This window comes from Sturnira hondurensis, unplaced genomic scaffold (genome assembly GCF_014824575.4).
Source record: "Sturnira hondurensis isolate 20B ecotype Veracruz unplaced genomic scaffold, ASM1482457v3 Scaffold0024822, whole genome shotgun sequence".
In the NCBI taxonomy this organism is placed as follows: Eukaryota; Metazoa; Chordata; class Mammalia; order Chiroptera; family Phyllostomidae; genus Sturnira; species Sturnira hondurensis.
In genome coordinates this window covers 7,840,136-7,862,380 of record NW_028097453.1, presented here as the reverse complement: position 1 = coordinate 7,862,380, position 22,245 = coordinate 7,840,136, and the positions used below count along the sequence as shown (strand labels likewise).

Sequence of the window (22,245 nt, the reverse complement as noted above, 5' to 3'; positions counted from 1 at the left end):
TGCGCTAAGTCTGCCACCACCTCCCCTTCCTCCACCATGAGCTTTTGGCCTTGAATGAGACCTCTACAATCAAAGTCAGCCTTTGGAGGAGAAAAATAAATAAAACTCGTATCTGCAAAACAAAGCAACTAGTCACCAATGGAGCACTTCTAGGGGTCAAAGTTGGGTTTGTCTTGATTTGCTGTTCTAGATTATGTCTCGAGGTAGTGCCTTAGTTTTACTGAACTGTTGAAATTAGAAAGCTTTTTAGTTCCCGTACTTGGCATCTGAGTTAATATGCTGTGGTACTCAGAATAAACACCCCCCCGCCCCGCACCCCATCCCGGTGTTTCTATGGGGACCTGTGAATACTTGACCTTACATAGTAAAAGGGACTTTGCACGTGTGATTATGTTAATTAAAGGCCTTGAAATGAGAGGAATATCCTGGGTTATCCGGTGGGCCCCACATAATTGTCAGGGGCCTTGAAAATGGAAGAGGCAGAAAAGGCCACAATGATGCCATGTGAGGACTCTGCCTGCTCTGGCTAGTTTTGGGGTTGGGGGAGGGGGCACCAGCCAGGTAATGTGGGCGGCTTCTGGAAGCTAGAAGAGGCCAAGAAACAGATTATCTCGGAGAACCCCCAGAAAGCTCGAAGGCAGTGCTGCTAACACCTTGATTTCAGTCCAGGGAAATCCTCGTTAGACTCCTCACCTACAGAACTTCAAGACAGTGTCTTCTTTTAAGCCACTAAGTGCATTGGGACATTGTATGACAGCGTCAGAAAACCAGGGCAAGTGTCTAGCTCACTCACTGTAGCAGGGAAGACCTGAGGGATCTATAAACCCTGTGTGAACTCTGCAGGTTGTGTTGTCTGTAGTTGACAGGTCAAGATATATTTTTACATAGTTTAAATGTTACGTTATCATTTTTTCCCATTCGTTTCTATAGAACTCTCAGCCAAGTCTCCTCACAGGGCTCAACAGGGTTCTTACTTGAATTGCATTAAGGCAAGTCAGAAGTCAGTGGTGGTCACGCCAACTGATTTTTAAGAGTGGGCTCTATTCCTGTCACATGGAAACACTATAGTGTACAGAAAGTTAAATACTAGAGACTCCTTTTCTCAGAGATACTACTGTGACTGTTTTTAAGGCGGAGCTACTTTTTGACGTTTCGCTTTCCCAAAAGTTAGTTTGTGACGGATCCTGACCAGATCTGAGATTTGTATGTCATATGTTTTCATAAATACATTTCTTACAAGCAATATTGGAGTTCTCCATGGATTACCGGTCATATCCTCAATGCCTATCAGCCCTGGCACAGGGATGAAGGAAAAATTGCCGGGCTGCTGGAACAACCACAGGGCAAGCGGTCCTCCGATTTCGCTACTTTAACATAATAGTTGTGCTGATTCGTCACCCATTTTGCTGAATCTGCCAGCGAGCTCCTCTGTACTGACAGCCAAAGGCACTCGTGGGAATGCTTAGCCTGGGCGTGGGCACGGATGCTGAGGTCACACCAGCTGCTATGAAGGTAAGGTGTTTGTAGCTCAGGCATGAGTGTGTTGACGGATGTTTTCATTTTTTAATGGTTTCTAGAAAATAATTGTGGATTGGTAGTTTTACTGGACCTAACTGAGGACTTGCCTCAAAGAATATTTTAAGGTCTTTATGTCAACATTTATGGAACAACTTACATACTTTAAAAAAAAAAACTGATTTCAACGAAAGAGGAAGAGAGGGAGAGAAACAGTGGTTTGCTGTCCCACCTATTTACGCCTTCACTGGTTGACTCTGATCCGGGCTCAAAGCCGCAACTTTGGTGTGCTGGAGATGAAGCTCTAACCACTAAGCTACCCAGCTAGTGCGACTTGCATACTTTTTTAAATGAAATGTTAAGATAAAATAAATGTATTTATAGCTTTGATTCAATATTATAAAACAACGTTTCTTGAACTGTGGCCTGCAGTCTGCCGGCAGGCAGGTGGGCAGTAGAATCCCCTGGGGTGCTTTTGTAACAAATGCAGAGTCCAGGCCCCACATGACTAACCATCTCTGGTTTGGAGCCCAGAGAGCAGCTTCCATAACCCCGCAACTGACTCTAAGCACCCCAAATGTAAGGACCGCTCTTTACATTTTTAGACTGGGGATTCTTACAAAATGACAAAGAGGGAAAACTTTTTTCTTTTAAACTTAGACCTCACATATGAGGCTGTGCATTTCTCAAGGGCAGTGTGCGCTTCCTGTCCTCACACACTCAGCCTAGAGCCTGCGGCAGACACTGGAGACAAAGTAGGCGAAGAAAAACTTTTTATTTCTTTATGCACATTTTGCCCTAATAGCCACCAGAACAAAGAGTTTTCATTTCCTCTCACAGACCCTGCCCACCAGTTATGTTGGCCTTCCACATCTCGCTACAGCAACATATATAAATATATATCATACATTTGTACACACATACACACCTTCTAAAGCACTGGGAAGACACAGATGAGGTTTAGCACATGCCACCTAAAAATGATCACTGGTTTGCTTTACGTGGGACCTGCAATGGGCTTGCTCTCGCCCTCAGTCCCAGGTCCCCGGGGGAAGTGAGGATGGTGGAACGGAACAGCGGGTCTGGCGTGAAGCCGGTGCTTTTTCATGAAAGAACAGGAACAGGAAGTGCTAGGCTAAGTGCGAGATGGTGTCCGGGCAGTCACCCCTTTCGCTGTGTGGATTCAAAGACCTCACGTGCTGCCATGTAGGCAGACACCAGCCTGTGACCCAGAGGAGCTGACCCGGGTCTGGTGGGGTCTGTGAGTGGTGCTGGCTGAGCCCACCATCCTGCAGGACAGCGCCGCTCAGTCATGTGCTTTTGAAACTGCTGAGGAGCTCGTTTTGGGACCACGTGCCCCGTTTGTGGGGAGCAGGGTCCCCTTTCCCCTGAGTTGACCATCTGAGGGTAGTTGCTGAGGCGAAAAATGTGCTGTTGCTGGTTCCCCTGCCACTGGGGCATTTAGAAGCAGTGCCAGGAGGCCCTGGCAGACTAGGCGTGTTTGGCTTAGTGAGGAGCCGTGGACCTTGGCAGATGTGTTCGCTAAGTGCAGAAAAGGCGCTCTGCCCGTCACCCTGCCCCCGGCTCCCCTAGACCCCCAGCAGGGGTGGAGGTGCAGGGCCAAGCTCTCAGCAGACGGGTAGCTGTGCAAAAGGGGGGCAGGCCCATCCCTCCTGCTGCTTTAAGGACCTCTGGTGGCTTCGCTTCTTGCAAGGCTCCTGGAAGGCAAGGGTCACGAGACTGGAGTGCACGGCAGAGCCCTTAAGGATTTCACCTGGATTGAAAATAAAACAAAGTAACTGCCTGTTATCGGCCCTGCTGGCGGCGTCCTGAGGCTGCTGTGAGGGCTGAGTGGGGGCAGCGCATTAAGTGGATGAGCTTTGGGGATGCTCTGTGGCTAGGGGGCCACTGCCGCCACCAGGTTGGAGGAAAGCTTCCCACCTCCTGGTGTGGTGACAGGCCTGCCCAGAGCCGCTGCACCCCAGTGGCCAGACCCTACCACCCCCTCCTTAGGCGCCAGCTCCCTCTCCAGTTCATTCTGGAGCAAAGTGATGACTCTTGTGATCTCCCAGGAAAAGAAGTGCTTAGTATGTATGACACATGCACACGTAGGAAAGGGGGGGCATTGTGCAGTGGGGACCCTCTGTTATGTCCCATGTACTCAACACGGAGAAAAAGGGACTGCGTCAGCAGGGGACCTTGCCAATCATTTAGGTCTAGTGCCACCTCTGGCGGATGAGGGGCAGCGGGCTCAGAGACTACAGGGCCAGCCAAAGCCACACAACCAGTTAGTGACAAGCCTGGGACTAGAACCCAGGCCTCAGGCACTTTGCAGTGGCCAGAATAGAGAGGAAACTTCCCATGGGGAAGCCAGCGGGTACTGCAGCCAGCGGGTTACCTTTGCTGGGACGGGAATAAGGCTTTACAGAGGCAATCTTGGAAGTGTTCTTCTAAAAAGGCTCAGGAAAGAAAGGAATCATCAGAGAAAAACCAAAGGGAATTAGAAAAAAGGGGGTGGACAGAGTTCTCGCGGGGCCCAACCCATGCTACCCCAGGTCGGGGGCAGGATTCTCGTGGGCTTCCGGTCAGTAGCATGCTCAGTTGCTTACAGCTGAGTGTTAAAGTCCGGGTTAAAAGACTTAGTGTCTGATTTTTAAGCCATTTCTAAAATCTCGAGTTTTTCTTTAAAGTATCTACTTGCTAGGGGATGTGTTAGTGTTTTAAGTAACTGTAGAGACTGTCATATACATCAAATCTTTCTCTGTAAGTTTCAGTTTTTACTGTCAAAATTTCCTTCGGGTCAATGAGACCCACTGGTTTTCTGTTGTGATACAGCTTCACGGAAAAAGACAAATCCAAATCCAATTGCTGTTCGCTGCCCAATAGTGCACAGCGAAATCGATTTACTAGGTTGGATCTTACTTTAATTTTTTTTCCCAGAAAGTAGGACAGAAAACGCCAGAACACACAACTGGCCTCAGGAGCCCTTCACTGAAAGCTAATTCAGAGGCCGACACCCACGTGGCCGCTGACCGGAATCAGGTGGACAGGCATTTCCCTGGGGCCCTGACTCGGCACAAAAGGAGGGCTAACTGGAGTAGAGAGAGGAGGATGGCCAGGAGGGCGTCCTGGGGCGGAAGAGCCCAGGGGGACGGGAACTAGAGGATGCCTGCTGACCACCTGTGCTCCCACAAGTGGACGGGGGACCTGGCGGTGGTCAGAGCAGGTCTAGGGTCATCTGCAGACTCTGATGACAGATGGAGATGGGGTTTGGGTGGGCTCTCTGTCGTTTCCTTACCTCCAGATTAGTCCTCGCCTTCTTCAAAACATCATGAGTCCTGGTCACTGCAACAACAGAACAGCCCAACAAGACAGACATCACCAGCTGGGCCCCCCTTGCCTTGGGTGTCCTTCGGGCCCACTCAGCTTGGGGCCTCCTGCCGTCCGCCCACCCCGCCATCCCTCTGCGTTCATGATAACTCGTGGCTCAGGAGGTTCGGGGACATCACATCAGTCTCCCGGCCCCTAGTCTCTCTGGCCACTGTCCATCCACAGCACGGTGAGTCTGGAAGCCCCGTTTCCTGTCCCCCTCCCTGGCTCAGGCACCCACACTGGCTGAAGATGAACTGCTCCAAGCTCTCCTTCTGCTGGGTGGCGGTCCTCAGGTGCTTGGCAGTGCTCTGAAGGAGGCTCTCCTGTTTGGACAGTTTGGTTCTCAGCTCCAGAAGTTCCCTTTCCATGGACTCTCCCTGGGGAAGAGGAACAGGCTGCCTGTCAAGGTCAGAAGGCTTCAAGCACCCTTTGTAGCTTTTTACCATCCACAGGAGGATTCTAGAATCTTCCCAACTATTTCAGATTCCGTGAGAGACTACAACCCTGCAGCTGCTACCAGCTGAGGATGTGGCCGTTGGGCAGGGACTCTGAGCACCTGGAAGCCCCCAAGTTCGGGAGAGGCCTCCACTCCTGCTGCAGAGGAGAACCTGCCCCGGCCAGCACTGATCTCCCAGCTGCTCAGCACTCCCACTGAGTACCGCCGGCCTCGTTATATCTCTGGGGATCACATAACTGAGGCCTTCGTTATATCTCTGGGCATCACAGCTAAGCCTTGGTAATTTTTATGCCTGGGGGGACAGGGCTGGCCTCAGACAGTCTGCAATTTTGTAAATATTTGTGTCAGCCTTGAGATGGCCAAACCCCCTCTCTTGGAATTAGCATAGTTGTCCCCAGACTATTAGCATAGTTGGGTCCTAAAAGTGTCAGCGGTGTTAATCTGGAGTTAGAAGGCCTGGGGGGATATTCTGGAACTGCCTGTCCAAGGTACCAGCTACCAGCGGGCAGGCCTGAGGTCTGAGAGCGCCTGGGGGCAGCTGACTCTCCCTCGGCCTGACTGGCAGATGCAGGCTTAAGTGATACGCTGGGATTCCAGTGGGTGGTTACAAGAGTCCACTTATCTCAAGGTGACATTCTGTGACCCTGCATGACTACGCGGCTGGTGGGAGTATTTATGCTTTAACCTGTCCCTGAAGTTCAGCCCAACTTCAGAAAGTTAAAGCCTTGGAGCATTTATGGCTACCGGGTTCTCATGTCCCTGCCTTCTCCTTCTCCTTCCCTTTCCTCTTTGATTTCTTATCCTGGGGGTGGGGGGATGGGAGGGGAGGGAGGCAGTCAGAACTGCACGGAAAGCAGCCACCACAGCTGAAAGGTCTCCCCGGGGACCCTCCTCTAAGGTCCCACCCACCTCAATCCACCACCGGCCCCCGATCTTCAGGACCTGTGGGGCTGAAGAGATGGCGCGGTGAATGGGGGGCAGACCAGTAAAGAGCGCTGCCTCTTACCGCTTTGCCAGGCAGCGCGGGGCTGTGGGGGCTGGGCAAGGCCGCTCGCCAGAACACGGTGAGGAGGGAGGCCGACTCCTCCAGCACGTGGTGCAGGGCGTTGGCACTGCTGCGAAGTTCACGGAGGCCTTCGCTGCTGAGCACCTGGGAACACGGGGCGGGGCCACCACTGAGGCTGAGAGGTCACGTCCCCCCAGGCACAGTGGGTCCCACGAGTTGTCAGTGATATGAAGCTTCCTCTGTGAGTGAGGTGTAGGCGCGGGGCTGCTTGCACCTGTGAAACCCTAACCTGCAAGCCCAGCATCTCCAACCTCAGCAGGCACCTCCATTTGCAAGAATTCATTTGACTCCAGCTCCCCCGGTACTCCCTTTAAGCTTCCACTTCTGCTCTGGGCTCTTCAGACTACAGTCCTGAAGGGGAGCGAACTACACCATTTTGGTATATTGATCAATTCGAACTAAAGTTACTTAAGGAAGAGCAGGTGCAAGAGAGATACTCTGACCCTCTCCCTGAAAGCAGGAAATAATCTCCCAGGTGAAAGGAACCCTCCCCAGACTAGGAGGGGGAGAAACATCCTTATCACCAGGGACAGAGAGTTCCCGAAAGAAGGCTGTACAACAAGCAAACCCTGTTACTTCTATCAGCGACCCCAAGCCCAAACCCCTTTGCTTCGTCAGTTCTCACACTTGTATTCCTTCTTTGGCTGAGGGGTGTGCAAGCTGCCTGCTTTGGTCACTTCCTGGAGCCTCAGACCTTTGGGGCTCCCATGTGAAATTAAATTTGTCTTGCTCCCATTAATGATGTCAGCGTAATTGCTGGGCAGGCCAGAGTACCCAGGGGGCAAGGGAAAGGCCTTCCTCCCCTGGCACCCCCTGCCCTTCCTAAATCACACTGTGTATTGTCTGGGCATCAGGCTGCACCATTCATTTGCAGCTCTGGGACTGAGCTCTTCTCACCCGGCGCGCCCTCCTCACCCAGAGAACCTGCGCGGCCCCCGCGGTGTCACGCTAGGAGCCCGGCACTCTCCTCACCTGGGATTATGGCTGCTTCTGCATCCCTGCCCTACGCCCAGCGGGCCACGTCTAGCACTGCTCCCGGAGCCCCTGGTGTGCACATTCACTTGGACGTGTGTCCTCCTCTCTGGTGTGGGGGTTCCCGGGGCAGAATGTCCCCACGTGGCCCAGCATCTCCAGTGGCTCAGGCCAGCACAGCAGCTGGTGCCTGGTCTCTCAACAGGAAGTGCTCTGAGAAGCGGGCTGCCTGCCTTCCTCCCAGGCTCAGCCCCAACAGGGAAATCCCACGGCTGCCAGGCTTCTCACCCCTTACACACACACAGCCCATTTGGATGTGAACTCGCAAATTCTGATTAAGTGATTTCCCTCTGACCACAGATGGCCACGTGCCGGCAGGACCGTAACAGAGAATGAGCTACCACATGGCACTCGGCACAGTACCATGGATGGCGACGCTGCAGAGGCTGATCTGAGTCCTGAGGGGAAGCACCAAGGTGGCTACATCTGGAACGGAGTTTACAGTGAAAACGGGAGACGGAGAAAAAGGCCGGCTGGGTGTCAATGGAGGATGTGTCCGCAGCCGTTGGGAGATGTACAGTGCTGGGATGGGATTACCTCTGTGCCCCGAGCGTCGAGGCCAGGGCAGTGGCAGGCCGACCTCACGACAGACGCCACCTTCCTGACCAGCAGTTCGCCTTCTCCAATCTGCTGCCTCAGGGCACTGTAGTCGTCAATGTGGCCAACGACGTGGCGGCCGTGCTTACTGGCAAAGGAGCCATCGGCAGCGTCTCCCTCCAGCTTGGCGGGGCTCTTTGTTACCGGGGAAACATCCAAACCCAGCTCTGGAAATGAAACCACAGCAAACAGGACCCACTGACATTTATAATCGTATCTTCAGTTCACTCAAGTGCAGAAGATCGATTAGAGAGTGAAAGAGCCAGGAACAAGGAAGGCCGGCGTAGAGAAGCATGAGCGCGGCGTGAAGCCCATAGATGTTCTGGGTTCCAGGCTTTTATAACATTTCTTACGTTATCTCATAGTGACAAAAGTGCCAGGAGGCAAATTTTGTGCTAATTACAAATATTTACAACCAATATTAATTAACATTTTTTAATGTCTGGGATGAGGAGACACTGACCAGGAGTTCAGCTGCATTCCGCAGCACTTTCGAGAAGGGAGTGATTTCAGTGCAGTGGAGCAACAGGGAAGAAGGAAAACCGTGGGAGAAAGTGTAAGGGCAGGACAGGTGGCCACAGCAGCTGTCATGTGTGGAGCTGAAGGCTTCGGGACACACAGAGAAGACTCGCGAAACTCAGATGATGAGCGTGCAGAAAACCAAAGATTGTCACTTGCACTGACAATCTTTGATCCTCAGTCCCTGAGCCTTTCAGTGGCCATATTTACCGTTTTTCCTGTTGAAGCTGGCCACATCCGGACCAGGAGCAGCAGCAGAAGAACTGGGGAAGACCAGGGCTGGATCCATGCCAACATCCCGAACTGGAGGGGAGGCGGCTGCATCTAGGCAGTGGAGACCAGAACGACTTTCAGGAACCCCGAAACCCACTGCTCCCCAGCACATGCACAGCCTCCTTCCCCGCATCGGAGGTCTGAGGCAGCGCGGCTCACCTCGCACGTAGTCATCGCCCATATGCCCCAAGCAAAAGCAAGAGCAAAGGAATCATGTATTTTGGAACAAGATGTTCCTTTAATTTAAGGGTGTTCCACGCGAAAGCAATTTCTAGTTTAAAAAATTATTAGGTATATTTTTCTACCCCCAGTATTGAGTAATTTCATATGTACCATACTTCGTAACTAAGTAGACATGTGCATAAATGATGTGGTACATATGTTAAAACCACTGACTCAAGAAGTGAATGGACGGATGAGTGACAACTGAGCATTCTCATCACCATTCTGATGCGGAGTTAGTGCTGCAGAGCAAATGCAGACTGAAAGACAGAAGCCTTGGTGGGTGAGAGGTGCCATAATGGAGACCAGGGAGCAAGCCTACAGTGGAGGAAGTAGAAAATACCACAGAGACAATGGGGACAGCTGTAACTGAACACCAATTTTTAAAAAAGAAGCATCACATAGAGAGAAACACTCCCGCCCAGGCAGATGTGGCTTGGCGCCTGCTCCCCGACCTGGGCCCCTGTGGCGGGGACGGCAGGAGGAACGGTGACCGAGCCCGAGGGGCCGAGTCCGGCTGCGTTGGGGGGCACAGCGAGGGAGGGGGAAGCTGGTTAGAGAGGAGGCCCCTGCTGAGCACCGCACCCGGCGTGGCGGCCCGAGCAGCCTGAGCAGGCTGAGTGGTTTCCACGTGCCAGGCACCATGCCAGTCCGCATACGCTTTCCCGCTTAATGGCCACAAAACGTGACCGGGGAGCGCCACCTGCGTCCGACAGGTGAGGTCCCTGTGCGGTAAGTGGGCATCTAGCAGAGCCAGAGGGAGAGGAGGACTACCGCGCTCTGGAGCAGCAGGCAAGAAAGTCTGAAAGCTCAGCTTTAGGGAATCTGGGCAGAGGTGGTTTCTGATTAAAATAAAATGGAGGATGTGGCCGTGGAGGTGAGTGGATAAAAACTAAATGGTGAACCAACTGGTGGAGGGCAGGGGAAGAGGAAGTAGAAATAAATGTATCGAGAGACTGTGTGGGGGCAATATTGCCATTCATGTTAAAACTGGGGGAAGAGAGATTGATGAAGGATATTGAGACAAGAGGGAGAGAACCAGTTAAACCTTCTCTACCTGCAAAGGTGGGCAAGGCGTGGGGGCAGAACTGGTTGACAGCCACCTGGAATAAACATGACTGCCGTTCACTACTTTCTCATAACCAGGATTTTCTTAGGGACGGGGATGTTCTTCCTCACAGCCAAGTTCTCCACATGTTCGGGAAAGGGAGGCCAGGCTAGACAGTCTGGGAAGGCCAGCAATACGGAGCATGGTGAAGCAGAAGGAACACAAACTGGACGTCAAAGCGTCCGGTTCAAACCCTCGGTTGATCTCAGCTCCTGTAAGCCTAGCACATCAGTTAATGTTTCAGCGCCTAAGTCTTCTCATGCAAAAACAGAGAGAGTAGACCCTGCCCTGCCTCAGATGAAATTATTTGAGAAGTTGTTTGACAACATGTGGTTTTAAAACACTCCCAAAACACAAGGAATAGTTAAGATACACAGCTGTCAATGGTTGAGCAATGCTTATGGTGTCAAACACTTGTAATTACTTCATTTAATGCTCCAAATAACCACACAAAATATTGTTATCCACATCTTAAAAAATGAAGAGGAAATCAAGGCTGAAACACCCTGGCCAAGGCGAACAGGCGGTAGGTGGCACACTCCGTATCCGGAGGCAGGTCTGACCCTGAATCCCAGGCTCCCATTCAGGCACTGTACTGGAGCATCTCCAATTTCACGCTGATCTTCAGGAGCCTGGAGGAGGCAAGACTGTCCCTGGCCCCCCAGACATCCTGGCGGCCTCCCTGCTTGCCGAGGGCTTCCCAGTTCCCTTTCCTTCCTACCTTGGAAGAACGGCTGCTTGCTTCCAGCGTCAGAGTTGGCCGCTGAGTCCTGGCTGACTGAGGGGGCACTGAGGCTGGCCTTGCCGGCACCCCGATCCAACTGCTGCTCCAGCTGCAGTCGCAGACTGTTGTTCACCTCAACGCTCTGCTCCAGCTGCCCTCTCAAAGCTCGAATCTCTGCCACCAGGTGGCTCAAGTCACTGCTCAAAGGGCCCTGGTGACAGGCATCCCAGGTGTAAGCTGAAAGAAGAGCGAGGAGGTTGGTAGCGCCGATCCAAGTATTTCTATGCATTTGTCAGAACACTCCTCTGTGACACTGACATTCCTTTCTGCCAAGGACCCACTGTCATCGCAGGGTCCTAGGCATGACATCTGTGATGGATGTGTCGTTTTTCCTGTGTGGAGTCTGGCACACACTCCAGTCTGGAATTTTTCTGAGGCTCAGATTACCCACATGCATTTAGAGGGCATTTGACTGGCAGGTGAGGTCAGGCCTATTGCTTCACCTCCATGTTAACTTTAGTCCTGCTGGCCAGGAGCAGGGTCTTCTAAGACAGGAGGTCAGCACAGTGCCAACGAAGGGCAGGGGCTGGGGGAGGAGGAGAATCGACAGCCCCCATGCTCAGGAATCAAAGAGGACAGGAGGAGGAAGGCACAGGCCTCTGGCAGCATGTACGAATGGGAATCAGGCACCACAGACCAGGGACCGCACCTAATTGAAATTTTTATCTGCTCCATATTTTTTACCTCCACTCCCTACACCGTCTATTTGTGCCTATTGGGAGTGAAGAGATAGGCGAAATCATCTATAAGACCACCATTGCATTAACTGAGAACTTTAAGGCCAAGTGTGTCTGAAAAGGTAGAATTTGTTCTGGGTTTCAGCACAGCAAGAGAATGCATCTACCGTGCACACCACAGAACACGAACAACACATGCATCTGAGCCGCAGCACGTACTCAAACTCGGTAGTATTTCTGCAATGAGTTACGTGAAAATTCTCACTAAGTTGGATAAACAGAGATGGCAAATATACTTTGGTCAGTTTGGTTAGTTTTTGTCATCAAATGAGTATATGAAAAAGAGTTCAATTCAAACAACAATAAAACTAAAAAAAAGGGAAAAAAAAGGGTTCAATTCAGAGCTCTTATGGGATTACAGAATTAAGAAAAAGGGATTATGGGGCTTTAGTGGTAGTAACTTTGAAATAAATTCTAAAAGGCCCATAAAACAGATAAAGGCATGAAAGAGGAAGTGAGTCAGGACACTAACCCCCAAGTTCCACGATGCTCCTCCCTCATTCTTTTCCCCCATATCCAAATTCTCACAATATTTTGCTTATTTAAAAATGTCACTTATCCATTCTCCCTTTTTTTCCCAATAGCACTTCAATTAGACTTTCATCACTTAATGCCCAGAATATCACTACACCCATTCAATAGGTTTCCTTGATTTTAAGGTCTTCCAACTCCAGCATATTCCACCAGTCTGACCATCCTAAGATTCTATTTCCATCAGGTACCTATTGTGCTTGGAAAAAGCCAAGCACATTTCCACCACCTACTTCACAGAGTGTAAAGTTTCGTCCTACCTTACGGTCTTCCAACTCCCCTTTTGACTACCCTGACTCCTCACACCTCCTGACACAAAGCTCTCCCACAGGCAGGTGGGTCTCCCCGCCCCAACACTCCCACGCCTTTGTGCATGGCTATTCGCTCAGCCTGCTGTGCCCTCCAGATTTCCTCAAGTTCTAGCTCACCTTCTCAACAGCAAAATTAGGAAACTCAATCAGGTTTTATGGAAATTCAAATTTCACAGAATAGTGAAAATTCTTAACATAGTAAACCATATCGCTTATGGAATTTTTAAACATGCAATCAAAAACAACCTGGAGTTGACAGACTCAGGGAGCCAACCTCCCATGCAAAGCAAGTGCTTGACAAAGCATCCCTTTCTATTTAAATAAGGCGTGAGTTCTGGCTGGTTGGGCTCAGTGGATTCAGTTCCAGCCTGCAAACCAAAGGGTCACTGGTTTGATTCCCAGCCAGGGCACATGCCTGGTTGGGGGCAAATGAGAGGCAACTGCACATTGATGTTTCTCTCCCTCTCTTTCTCTCTCCCTTCCCCTTTCTCTAAAAATAAATAAAAATCTTCAAAAAATAATAAACAAGCCCTGGCTAGTGTAGCTCAGTGGATTGAGTGCAGGCCTGTGAACCAGAGGATCGCGGTTCGATTCCCAGTCAGGGCACATGCCTGGGTTGCAGGCCGGTTCCCTGCAGGCCAACTCCCAGCAGGGGACGCACAAAAGGCAACCATACATTGATGTTTCTCCCCTCTCTCCTTCCCCTCTAAAGATAAGTAAATAAATAAAAAATATATATATTATAAATTAAAAAATAATAATAAACAAGGCTTAGATGGGGAGCTCACTCTCTCACAAACCAGCCATTCCATCACTAGAAGTCTCTAGGGACAGGGAAAGACTGAATTATGTTGACCCAAATTCTGTCACCCTTCACCCTCTGGCCCTTTAATAAGACTTTAAAATTTAAATCCAGCACTGAAATTTAAGTCATATTAGTGGAATTTCCATAAAAACATTTTTCTATCTTAATTCTCTCACTGGGGAAGGGGTCAGAGTGGGAGCCTGCTGCGTGGGCTGCATGTTGGTCAGGATGTGTTCAAGGCCTTTTTCAGGTACCACCGGCACAGTTCTTTGTATTCACGCAGCATCACTGTACAGTCAGGACTTTGATGACCTGGGGTTTGGCCTTGATGGTGGGTGAAGTTTGACTCTTATGGCCTATTTTTAAGGATGTCTAGGTTCCATCTGGCACCCACCTCTGGGCTTTGTGTATGGGGGCTCCCCTCTCTTTTTATTGGAAGCCCCAGGTCTGGGCATCTTTTTCTGAGACAGAACTTTGTAGCTTTCCAAGCTCTCTGAACTCCCAAGGTCGTGAGGACCTCACTGGGACTCGAGGCACAGGGTGGGGGAGTCGGGGCGAACACATACCTTTCAGCCCCTTCTTGGAATTGCCGTAAAGCGCCTCGTAGATCTGCAGCTCCGACTGGAGGGTCCGGAGGAGCTGCTGTCTCTCTTCACACTGCTGCTGCAGGAGGGCCAGCTGGCGCTGTAGCCTGGCGGGGAGAGGCACGGGCCTGCTGAGCTGGGGCGGCCACTCGGCCGAACCAGGGCAACAAGCTGTGAGCCAGCCTTTGCCCCGCAGAATCTTAGGCTTAGCTATCAACTCAGGGGTCATGAAGACCATGACTTTGATTTTATAGACGTGGGAACAGGGGCCCAGGGAGGGAAAGGAGCTTTGCTTGGAGCCACGTCATTGGCTGCATTAGCTAGGACACACCAACACTGCCCCCAAAGTGCTCCTTTCACACTGCCAAGCAGTTAGAGAGTTTACGCTGGGGACGAGCATCGAGGCTGGTATAGAAGTCTAAGTCCCAACTTCGGAGTGAAGGGGCAACCCCAGAGAAGTCCTTCTTTCTGCTCGGTCACCCATAAGTCAGCGACAGCAGAGGGGAAACTGAGGTTTCCCAAGGGGCCATTAACCCTTCTTCAAACTCTGAAACAGGGGCCACCTTCCTTATCGGTGGGCTCCCTCTGACCTGCAGTCTTTCTCTTGGAGGGACAGCCGCTCCTCCTGGAAATGCGCGATCTCCTGCTGCTTCTGCTTCAAGTCTTCCAAAAGCTGCTGCCGGTCCACCTTCTGGTGCTCCAGCTGCACTTCCAGCTCTTGAAGCCGGGATCTCGAGGCCAGCAGAGCCTCCCTCAGGCACTCCGTTTCCTGGGAGTGCTCTGGTGAGCAGAACACAGGAGCATTCAGGTTGTGAGGCAACGGTCAGCGGGAAGAGGAGCCCAGGCACATCCAATCTGACAGACAGAACTAAGGCAAAAGGAGCCAGGAAGGCACAGAGTGGCGCCCACTGCGTCCACATGCCCTGGGGGGGTGGAGGCCTGTCTTTGTGGTGCCGGATCCTCTGATTTCACAGGGTCTACCTTGCTGTTAGAGAAAACATTCTAGTTTCTAACGCTCACTATTTTCTAAGTGCTCACAACCCTCTGTGTAATAATCCATCCTTGAATTTTACTGAACATCAAGACTTCCTGTCTGCAGTTTTTAGGATATATTCTTGCCATCATTTTGAAAACAGGCCATCAGTTCTAGCCTAGTGGCACCTCTCTGATCGTCATGATTTCTTAAAGAGTCTTGACAAGGACTCTGAAAATAGGGCTGCAGGCACCGTCAGTCCTCTGGGGTGGAATTCACTGGGGCCTGGCAAATGGCACTCATTTAAACCTCTCGCTGTCTTCTCCCCTGTGAGGCCCAGTCTAGTCTTTCCGGGCACTCAGTGGTGGTTCAGGAGTTGTGCCTTGTCTCCTATCTGGTGACTCTCGTCCCCTTCCCCGAGCACGAGCTTTCCTCTCACCTCTCCTCGCTCTGCAAGGGCTCATTCAGAAAACTATTGATGATCTCTTTCCTTTTCCACAAGCATTCACGCATTCTGGACTTGATCCTTTTGACCCTGTTCTTAATCTTTTATGGTTATTCAATGAATATTAAAAATAATTTGTTATTGATGATACAGTGGTCAGAGCAAGTCAGTTAACACTAAGGTCAGCTGTGCCCCAGGCCACGCAGGAATGATGCCCACCCGGGGGTGCCAGTTCGGAGTTAGGAAAGTTCTTGAGGACGCTGTGCCAGCGCCTCCAGATACAGAGCCACGAGGTCTCCTGACCAGAGAGGAGCCTACTGACAAGGGAGGGGACGTGGTGAGGAGACAGCAGCTCCACCGGGAGGGATACGCAGAGGTGAGTAAGTCTGGAGAAACTCATGTCCTTCCTCTCCTGGTTCCAAGTCAGCTGTGAGTTGGAGGAGGCAGAACAGATACCCAGGAAGCGCCTCCTGTGAGAGCTAATGACTGCACAGCCACAGGTGAGTTTGCCCAGAAGCCGTGGATTTCCTAGGGCTGCCTGTCCTGGAGCCTAGGAGTCTGAGGGCCCAGTGTGGGCACCTCTCAGGAGCAGCCCTTCTAGACAAGGAACAGCCGTAGGAATTTGGGGTTGGTGGGCCTGGGTAGCTGTTATGTCCACCTCCTCCGTCTGCCTCTCCAATTGGTAACTGGTGTGGCCAGGGAAGAAAGGGACGCAAGAGTGATCACAGTTTGGGCTTTTAACCACCCACCTCTGGAGATGTGACTCAGCCGAGCCTGAAGGCTCCGATTTTCCTCCCTGAGGACTCTGTTCTCGTTGTACAGCTGAGGTGTGGACTCCAGGCTCTGACTGCAGAAGGTAGAGGTGGCTCCTGTTCCAGAAAGTTCAAGCAGTCAAGTTATGCAACTGGGTAACAGGTTGTGTCAGAAGACGCCCCTTCTGTGTCTCCAAAGATACTGTCCCGGCCCAGCACAAAACCCTGAGGACTCGAGTCCTGGGCCTAAAGGCCAGTGGGGGCTGCAGGCCTGGGTTCATGTCCTCCTGTGGGGGGCGGGGTTCTCTGCTGCATTATCCCACCCGTGCTGCAGTTGTGGGGAGGCACGTTCCCCTAAATAGCTGCTGCTGAGCTGTGGGCAGGACAAGGTGTGTGGAAGGAATGGCACCCCAGTCACTGCACCTGTGGGGGGAGGGGGGCGAAGGCCACCTTGGTAAGTGGCCGGGGGAGCGTCTCTGGGACCTGGCTCTATCACTTGTCAACCACATGACAAGGGTGCAGAGGGGTCAGCAGGAAGTAGGTAAGCGGATTAAGAATGGGATGAGAAGTCAGAGGGCTCTGGGCCAGACCTTGCTGGTTCTGCCCTAAGGAGAGTTACTCTCTGAGCTTCCCTACATGGTCCAAGCAAGGGTAATGGTACTTGCCCGGCTGCCTTGCTGGGCTGTTTGCAGGGAGCAACTGGAGTAAAGCAGACCACTGTGCTTTAAACACTGAGAAGCTCTGGCGGAGGGCCCTCCCTCCAGAACTCCCTAATTATGACCAGAAACAGGACACCCTGGGCCTGTCCTACCGCTTCCACGGGCAGTGGAGCTGAGCCGGTGTTCCAGCTGCTCCCGCAGGCGGTCGTTAATGCAGATGGACTCCTCCAGGCGCTGGCGCAGGTTCCGGATTTCACCAAGATGCTCCTCTAACAAGTCAGCCCCTGCAGTCACCCACCAGGATGGGAGAGAGATGGGAGATGGAGAATCCTGGTCACAGATGGGGCCTATTTGGGGTGGGGTTGGGGGGGGGGCTGGGCCACTGGCCTAAACATCACCATCTTCTGCCAACTGCACCCTCCCACATGGGCACACCCAGGAACACAGGACACTTTCAAACACCGGACAGCCAGGTGCTTATTAGCAAGCCCCGTGGCTTCCTCCCACATGGGGCTAAGTGCAAGGGAGATAACAGTGTAAGTGTGCAGTGAGTGTACGACAGCCCCACATGGTTTAGGAAGTTAACCGAAGTCTGTGGACAGGGCCTGCCTGGCATCTGGAAAGGTGGGGCTACCCCGAGTGCTACTTGGGTGCGACAGGGAAGGTCTCACGCTTCTCCAACACCTCCCCTCTCACTGATCCTTGATTAAACATCGCTTAGCAAGAAACAAGCTCTTCCTCCCTCTCTGAGAGGCCTCAGGTCACATGTCGGGAACGGAAACTCACCCCGTGTTAATGGCCCTGAATGCTGCCCTCCCGTCGCCTTTAAAGGGAAGGACACGGAAGGCCAGCCCCCAGTGCTCTGAGGGAAGGGGAAGAAGTGCCCCCAAGGGAAGGATAAAAGATGCAGAAACCAGGAGTGGGAGGGGTGCTAATGACAGACTACAGCCCCTGCACCGTTGGCTTCGGCTCTGTCTTTTTCTGAAACTGACAATCGTCTCACTGTTGGAACTGAGCCGCACCGCAGCGCCTCCCCGCCCTGGGACAGTGGGAGCGAGAGGGCAAGTTTGAGCTGGGTGTTCTGCTCAGGCCATATTTGCGGGGTGGGAGCTATGTAGAAACAGCCGCCCTCTCCGGAACGATTTCTGACTGCCAGAAGAATGTCCTGGGAGTGCTGGCACCCCGCATTCTGGAAGGTCCTGGAGTGGCTGTCAGGGGCTCAGGATGCAGGGGAGAGGCGGAAAGGGGAGAGCACAGTGGGGGGCAGGGGCTGACTTTCCCCTGACTGCAGAGCAGGAGGCCCTGGGCAGGAAGGATGAAGGCTGCTGGGAGCACGGCCACGCCCCTTCATTTCACGCCCACTCTGTGAGCCAGGGCTAGAGAAGACAGGAAAAAGCCCTGCCTGGGGAGGAAAGGGGGAGACTCTGAATGGGATCTGTTTTCTCACCTGTGGGTTTGGAGTTCAGCTGGCACACGGAGGAGCCAGAGGAGAGGTCCCCGGACACGCTCCCTTTCTGAGGCCTCATCATATCCCACTGGCCACTGCTGCCCAGGTACCGGGGCTCCAGGATTCCGCCCAGCTCTAGGGTACCCCTTGGAGAAGAGGGGGCCTGGGCAGCGTTGAGGTGGTGGGAAGAGCTGGCTTCTGAATGGTTGCTCCTCAGTGTGGCTGGGGAGGCGGGGTGGCCAGTGCTGACACCTGGGCAGAAAGCAACACGCGTGAGAAACAGCACCAGAGCAGAAGCATGTGGTTGCTAAGAGCGGACACTGACGGGGGACGCGTGGGATGTCAGCGGCACTGCAGCCCACTGCACACACCAGTTAGACAGAGACTCACAATCTGGACGTCACATATTTGCCATCCTGAGACAGAGAGGCAGGGGACAGATAAAGTACCTGCAAGTCACCAGTGGAAACAAAAGAGAAGCCCAGTGGCCACTCCTGGCTCCTGCTGTGATCCCTAATAGATCACAGTTTGGGGGCTGAACTGACCCCCCAAGTCAGGGCTCGAGGACGTGGCAGGATAGAGCACGAAGCGCGCTGTGAACAGGAATGTTTGTTGGCCTCTGGGTCCCCGCCTTCCCCAGAAGCTGACCAATCACTTGCCCTTCTTTGGGGCTGTCGGAGGAGAAAGGCACACGAGATCCAGGTAGACGTAGTCGCCCCAATTCCTCCAGACGGAAGAACTCTTTGCTGAGTCTGGGGGAGGCGCTATGGCAGGCAAGCCGTGACTGGGACCTCACCCAACGTGACTCATCACTCCTGTCTGAAGGGTCAGGGAAGACTCTTCCACGGAGGGGGGCGGGGCCTTTCCTTTCTCAGACTGATGCTTTCATGGATCTTGGGAAAGCATGCACTTTCCCCTGAGCCCCATCACCTCGGCTTCTACGCAGAAAGAAGCCCAGCTTGGGGAGAGACAGAGAGAGCCGGGCAGGCCCTGGTTTAGGTTATTCATACTCCTATGATTGCTGTCTTCCAGGGATATATACACGGGCAGCGGGGTAAACAGGTAGCTCTACCTAAGCAAACACAAGTGAGGTCAGATTTCCTCCAGCCAAGCCAGACTCCCCTGAGGGGTTGATGTCACCGGCACTTGCCAGTTTTTATCTCCCTTTTTTTTGTAAAATAAATTTCCCCCCTTTTTTCCTTTTTAATATATTTTATTGATTATGCCATTACAGTTGTCCCATTTCCCCCCTTCATTCCCCTCCACCCTGCACACCCCATCCCCCACCATTCCCCCCTTTAGTTTATGACCATGTGTCACAAGTTCTTCACATTCTATATTTCCCATACTATTCTTGCCCTGCCCCCTGTCTATTTTCTACCTACCATCTATGATACTTATTCTCTGTAAGAGAATTCTCTGTATCCTTCTCCCCCTTCTCCTCCTCCCACTCCCCTGTTGCTAACCCTCCATGTGATCTCCATTTCTGTGGTTCCGCTCTTGATCTAGCTGTCCTTTTGTTTTAGGTGTGGTTGTTAATAACTGTGAGTTTGCTGTCCTTTCACTGTTTCTATTTTTTATCTTCTTTTTCTTAGATAAGTCCCTTTAACATTTCATATAATAAAGGCTTGGTGATGATGAACTCCTTGGATTTGATCTTATCTGAGAAGCACTTCATCTGCCCTTCCATTCTAAATGAAAGCTTTGCTGGACAGAGCAATCTTGGCTGTAGGTCTTTGGATTTCATGACTTGGAATACTTCTTTCCAGCCCCTTCTTGACTGTAAGGTCTCTTTTGAGAAATCAGCTGACAGTCTGATGGGAACTCCTTTGTAGGTGACTGTCCCCTTATCTCTTGCTGCTTCTAGGATTTTCTCCTTCATTTTAATCTTGGCTAATGTAATTATGATGTGCCTTGGTGTATTCCTCCTTGGGTCCAACTTCTTTGAGACTCTCTGAGCTTCCTGGATTTCCTGAAAGTCTATTTCCTTTGCCAGATTGGGGAAGTTCTCCTTTATTATTTGTTCAAATAAGTTTTCTACTTATTGCTCTTCCTCTTAGACCCCTTCTGGTACCCCTATAATTCGGATGTTGGAACATTTAAAGATGTCCTGGAGGTTCCTAAGCCTCTCTTCATTTTTTTGAATTCTTGTTTTTTCATTCTTTTCTGTTTGGTCATTTTTATCTTCCTTCTGGTCCACTCCCTTGATTTGAGTCCCAATTTCTTTTCCATCACTATTGGTTTCCTGTGCAGTTCCCTTCATTTCACTTAGTTTAGCCTTTATTTGTTCCTCTAATTTGTGACTAAAATCAACCAGTTCTGTGAGCATCCTGATCACCAGTGTTTTGAACTGTGCATCTGATAGGTTGGCTATGTCTTGGTCGCTTAAAAGTATTGGCTCTGGGGCTTTGATTTGTTCTTGTGTTTGAGCCATAATGTTTTGGTCTGTTCACGCCTGTTAGGTATGAGGGGCGGAGCCTTAGGTGTTCACCAGGGCGGGGGGAACTAGTCGCTGGGTTGTGATGCTTATGTGAGGCCGGGGTCAGAGAGGGGCAATGGTGTTTGTTCCACTCTCTCTTGGATTTCCGTCCCCTCTGCTGCTTCCCGTAAGCGAACTGGGCCCCCCTTTGTCCCCCCTCCTCCCAGGTGTGTGGGCCCGTGCACCCTCCAGGACCCTGTGGGTCTCTCCAACAAACTCTCTGTGAGCCTGGGAGCTTCTCCCAGCACCTCAACCCCCAGAGTTTTTCCAATTGGTGCTTTTAGGCTTTAACTCCCGCTGCTGGGGCCCTAGGTTGTGCAGTCTGTCTCACTGCTTGCTCCTTCTCCTGGTTTATCTGAGTGTGAATGTGTGACCGCGGTCAGCCAGCCACCTTGTGCCCTCACTGGGTCCACCCATTGCCACCCCACACCTGGGACCTGCCAATGGCCACCTGTGCACCTGGGTTGGTCCCATCCAGCAGCTTTTTCCTGTGCGACTCCACTCCACCAGCTGCTGACTCCACCCCTCTTACCAGTCTGGATGAATGGTTCATTCTTGTCGGACTTTGGTACAGTTCAATTTTCCATGTTTTGGTTGCATTTTTGTTACTAAAACTTTATTGTCTTTAAACTTGGTTGTGTGAGGAGGCATAGTGTTTCCACCTATGCCTCCATCTTGGCCGAAAGTCCTTTTTATCTCCTTTTATAGCTGGTTCTCAAATTTGCCTATGTACTGGAAATACTTGGGACAATGTAAAAATATATAAATATATTGATGTCTGGACCCCCAGAGATGTTGCCTCAATCGGTACTGGACACGGCTCAGGCACTGGGTGTTTTGAAATGATCCCAGTAGCTTTAACAGGCAGCAAAGTTTGAGAAGCATTGTCTTGGGTCTTCCCTTCCCCAGTTTGCAAAATATAGATTTTTAAACAAATCTCTGCAGTGGGGACTTACATTTTGAAGCGGATGAAACATGTAAGCCTCTGAATTTTACTTAGGATACAATAAAGATGTGATTTCCTACCCACTTTGGCCCTGACAAGGCAAAGGGGGAAAGGAGCCACTGACGATCTCTTACTTTCTAACCAAGTTCACGGGAGGGTCCAAGGTGTTCTCACTCCCAGTCTCCCTGGCTGCACAAAGCAGAGCACAGGCCGCCAGCCCCACAAAGACCCGAGACAGACTCTCGCCCGAGATTTTAGCCCCACAGTGACCTGAGAGCCCACCATGCACCACTGTGGGAGTTTGTTCAATGCAGAAAGGAGAGCTCATGACCGATGGTCCCTCGGAGAGGGACCGCATCTCAGGCAGGCAAAGAAAGGACTACCGTCTTCCTCATGAACGCTGGGACCACTGCAACTCTGGTCAACGCCTCAGACTAGATATGGCTTCAACCCACATCACCAGGCCCCTCTTTATGCAGTGCTCTCCTACTACATTTCCCTTTGGACAACTGAAAACTGTGGGAAGGTAAAGGGAGAAAAAGTAGGCTGGTGAAGTCTCTTGCCATTTTGGCACGGGACAAATTTGTTATCCATCAGTGACTGGTTCCAGAACTGCTACAGCAGTAAGTTC

The 22,245-nt window shown here is 51.6% G+C and overlaps 1 protein-coding gene across 24 annotated transcripts in view; it reads right to left on the bottom strand.

Moving 5' to 3' along the window:
* The window catches only part of PDE4DIP (phosphodiesterase 4D interacting protein), a 203,720-nt gene that overhangs the window by 1,864 nt on the left and 179,611 nt on the right, over nucleotides 1–22,245 (bottom strand). For 10 of the 24 annotated variants that reach the window (XM_037038745.1, XM_037038746.1, XM_037038754.1 and 7 more), the window contains 13 exons: nucleotides 18,190–18,441; nucleotides 16,895–17,026; nucleotides 16,081–16,200; nucleotides 14,504–14,693; nucleotides 13,896–14,020; nucleotides 10,883–11,122; nucleotides 8,769–8,882; nucleotides 7,980–8,206; nucleotides 6,351–6,494; nucleotides 5,126–5,264; nucleotides 4,814–4,860; nucleotides 3,914–3,965; nucleotides 2,272–3,289 (listed from right to left, as the gene is read on the bottom strand). In XM_037038745.1, coding sequence (XP_036894640.1) covers nucleotides 3,144–3,289; nucleotides 3,914–3,965; nucleotides 4,814–4,860; nucleotides 5,126–5,264; nucleotides 6,351–6,494; nucleotides 7,980–8,206; nucleotides 8,769–8,882; nucleotides 10,883–11,122; nucleotides 13,896–14,020; nucleotides 14,504–14,693; nucleotides 16,081–16,200; nucleotides 16,895–17,026; nucleotides 18,190–18,441 — 1,928 coding nt within the window. In that variant the 3' untranslated portion in view covers nucleotides 2,272–3,143. Of the gene's footprint in view, nucleotides 1–2,271; nucleotides 3,290–3,913; nucleotides 3,975–4,813; nucleotides 4,861–5,125; nucleotides 5,265–6,350; nucleotides 6,495–7,979; nucleotides 8,207–8,768; nucleotides 8,883–10,882; nucleotides 11,123–13,895; nucleotides 14,021–14,503; nucleotides 14,694–16,080; nucleotides 16,201–16,894; nucleotides 17,027–18,189; nucleotides 18,442–22,245 lie in introns of those variants that run through there. The other 14 variants (XM_037038750.1, XM_037038769.1, XM_037038751.1 and 11 more) reach the window with 4 other exon arrangements.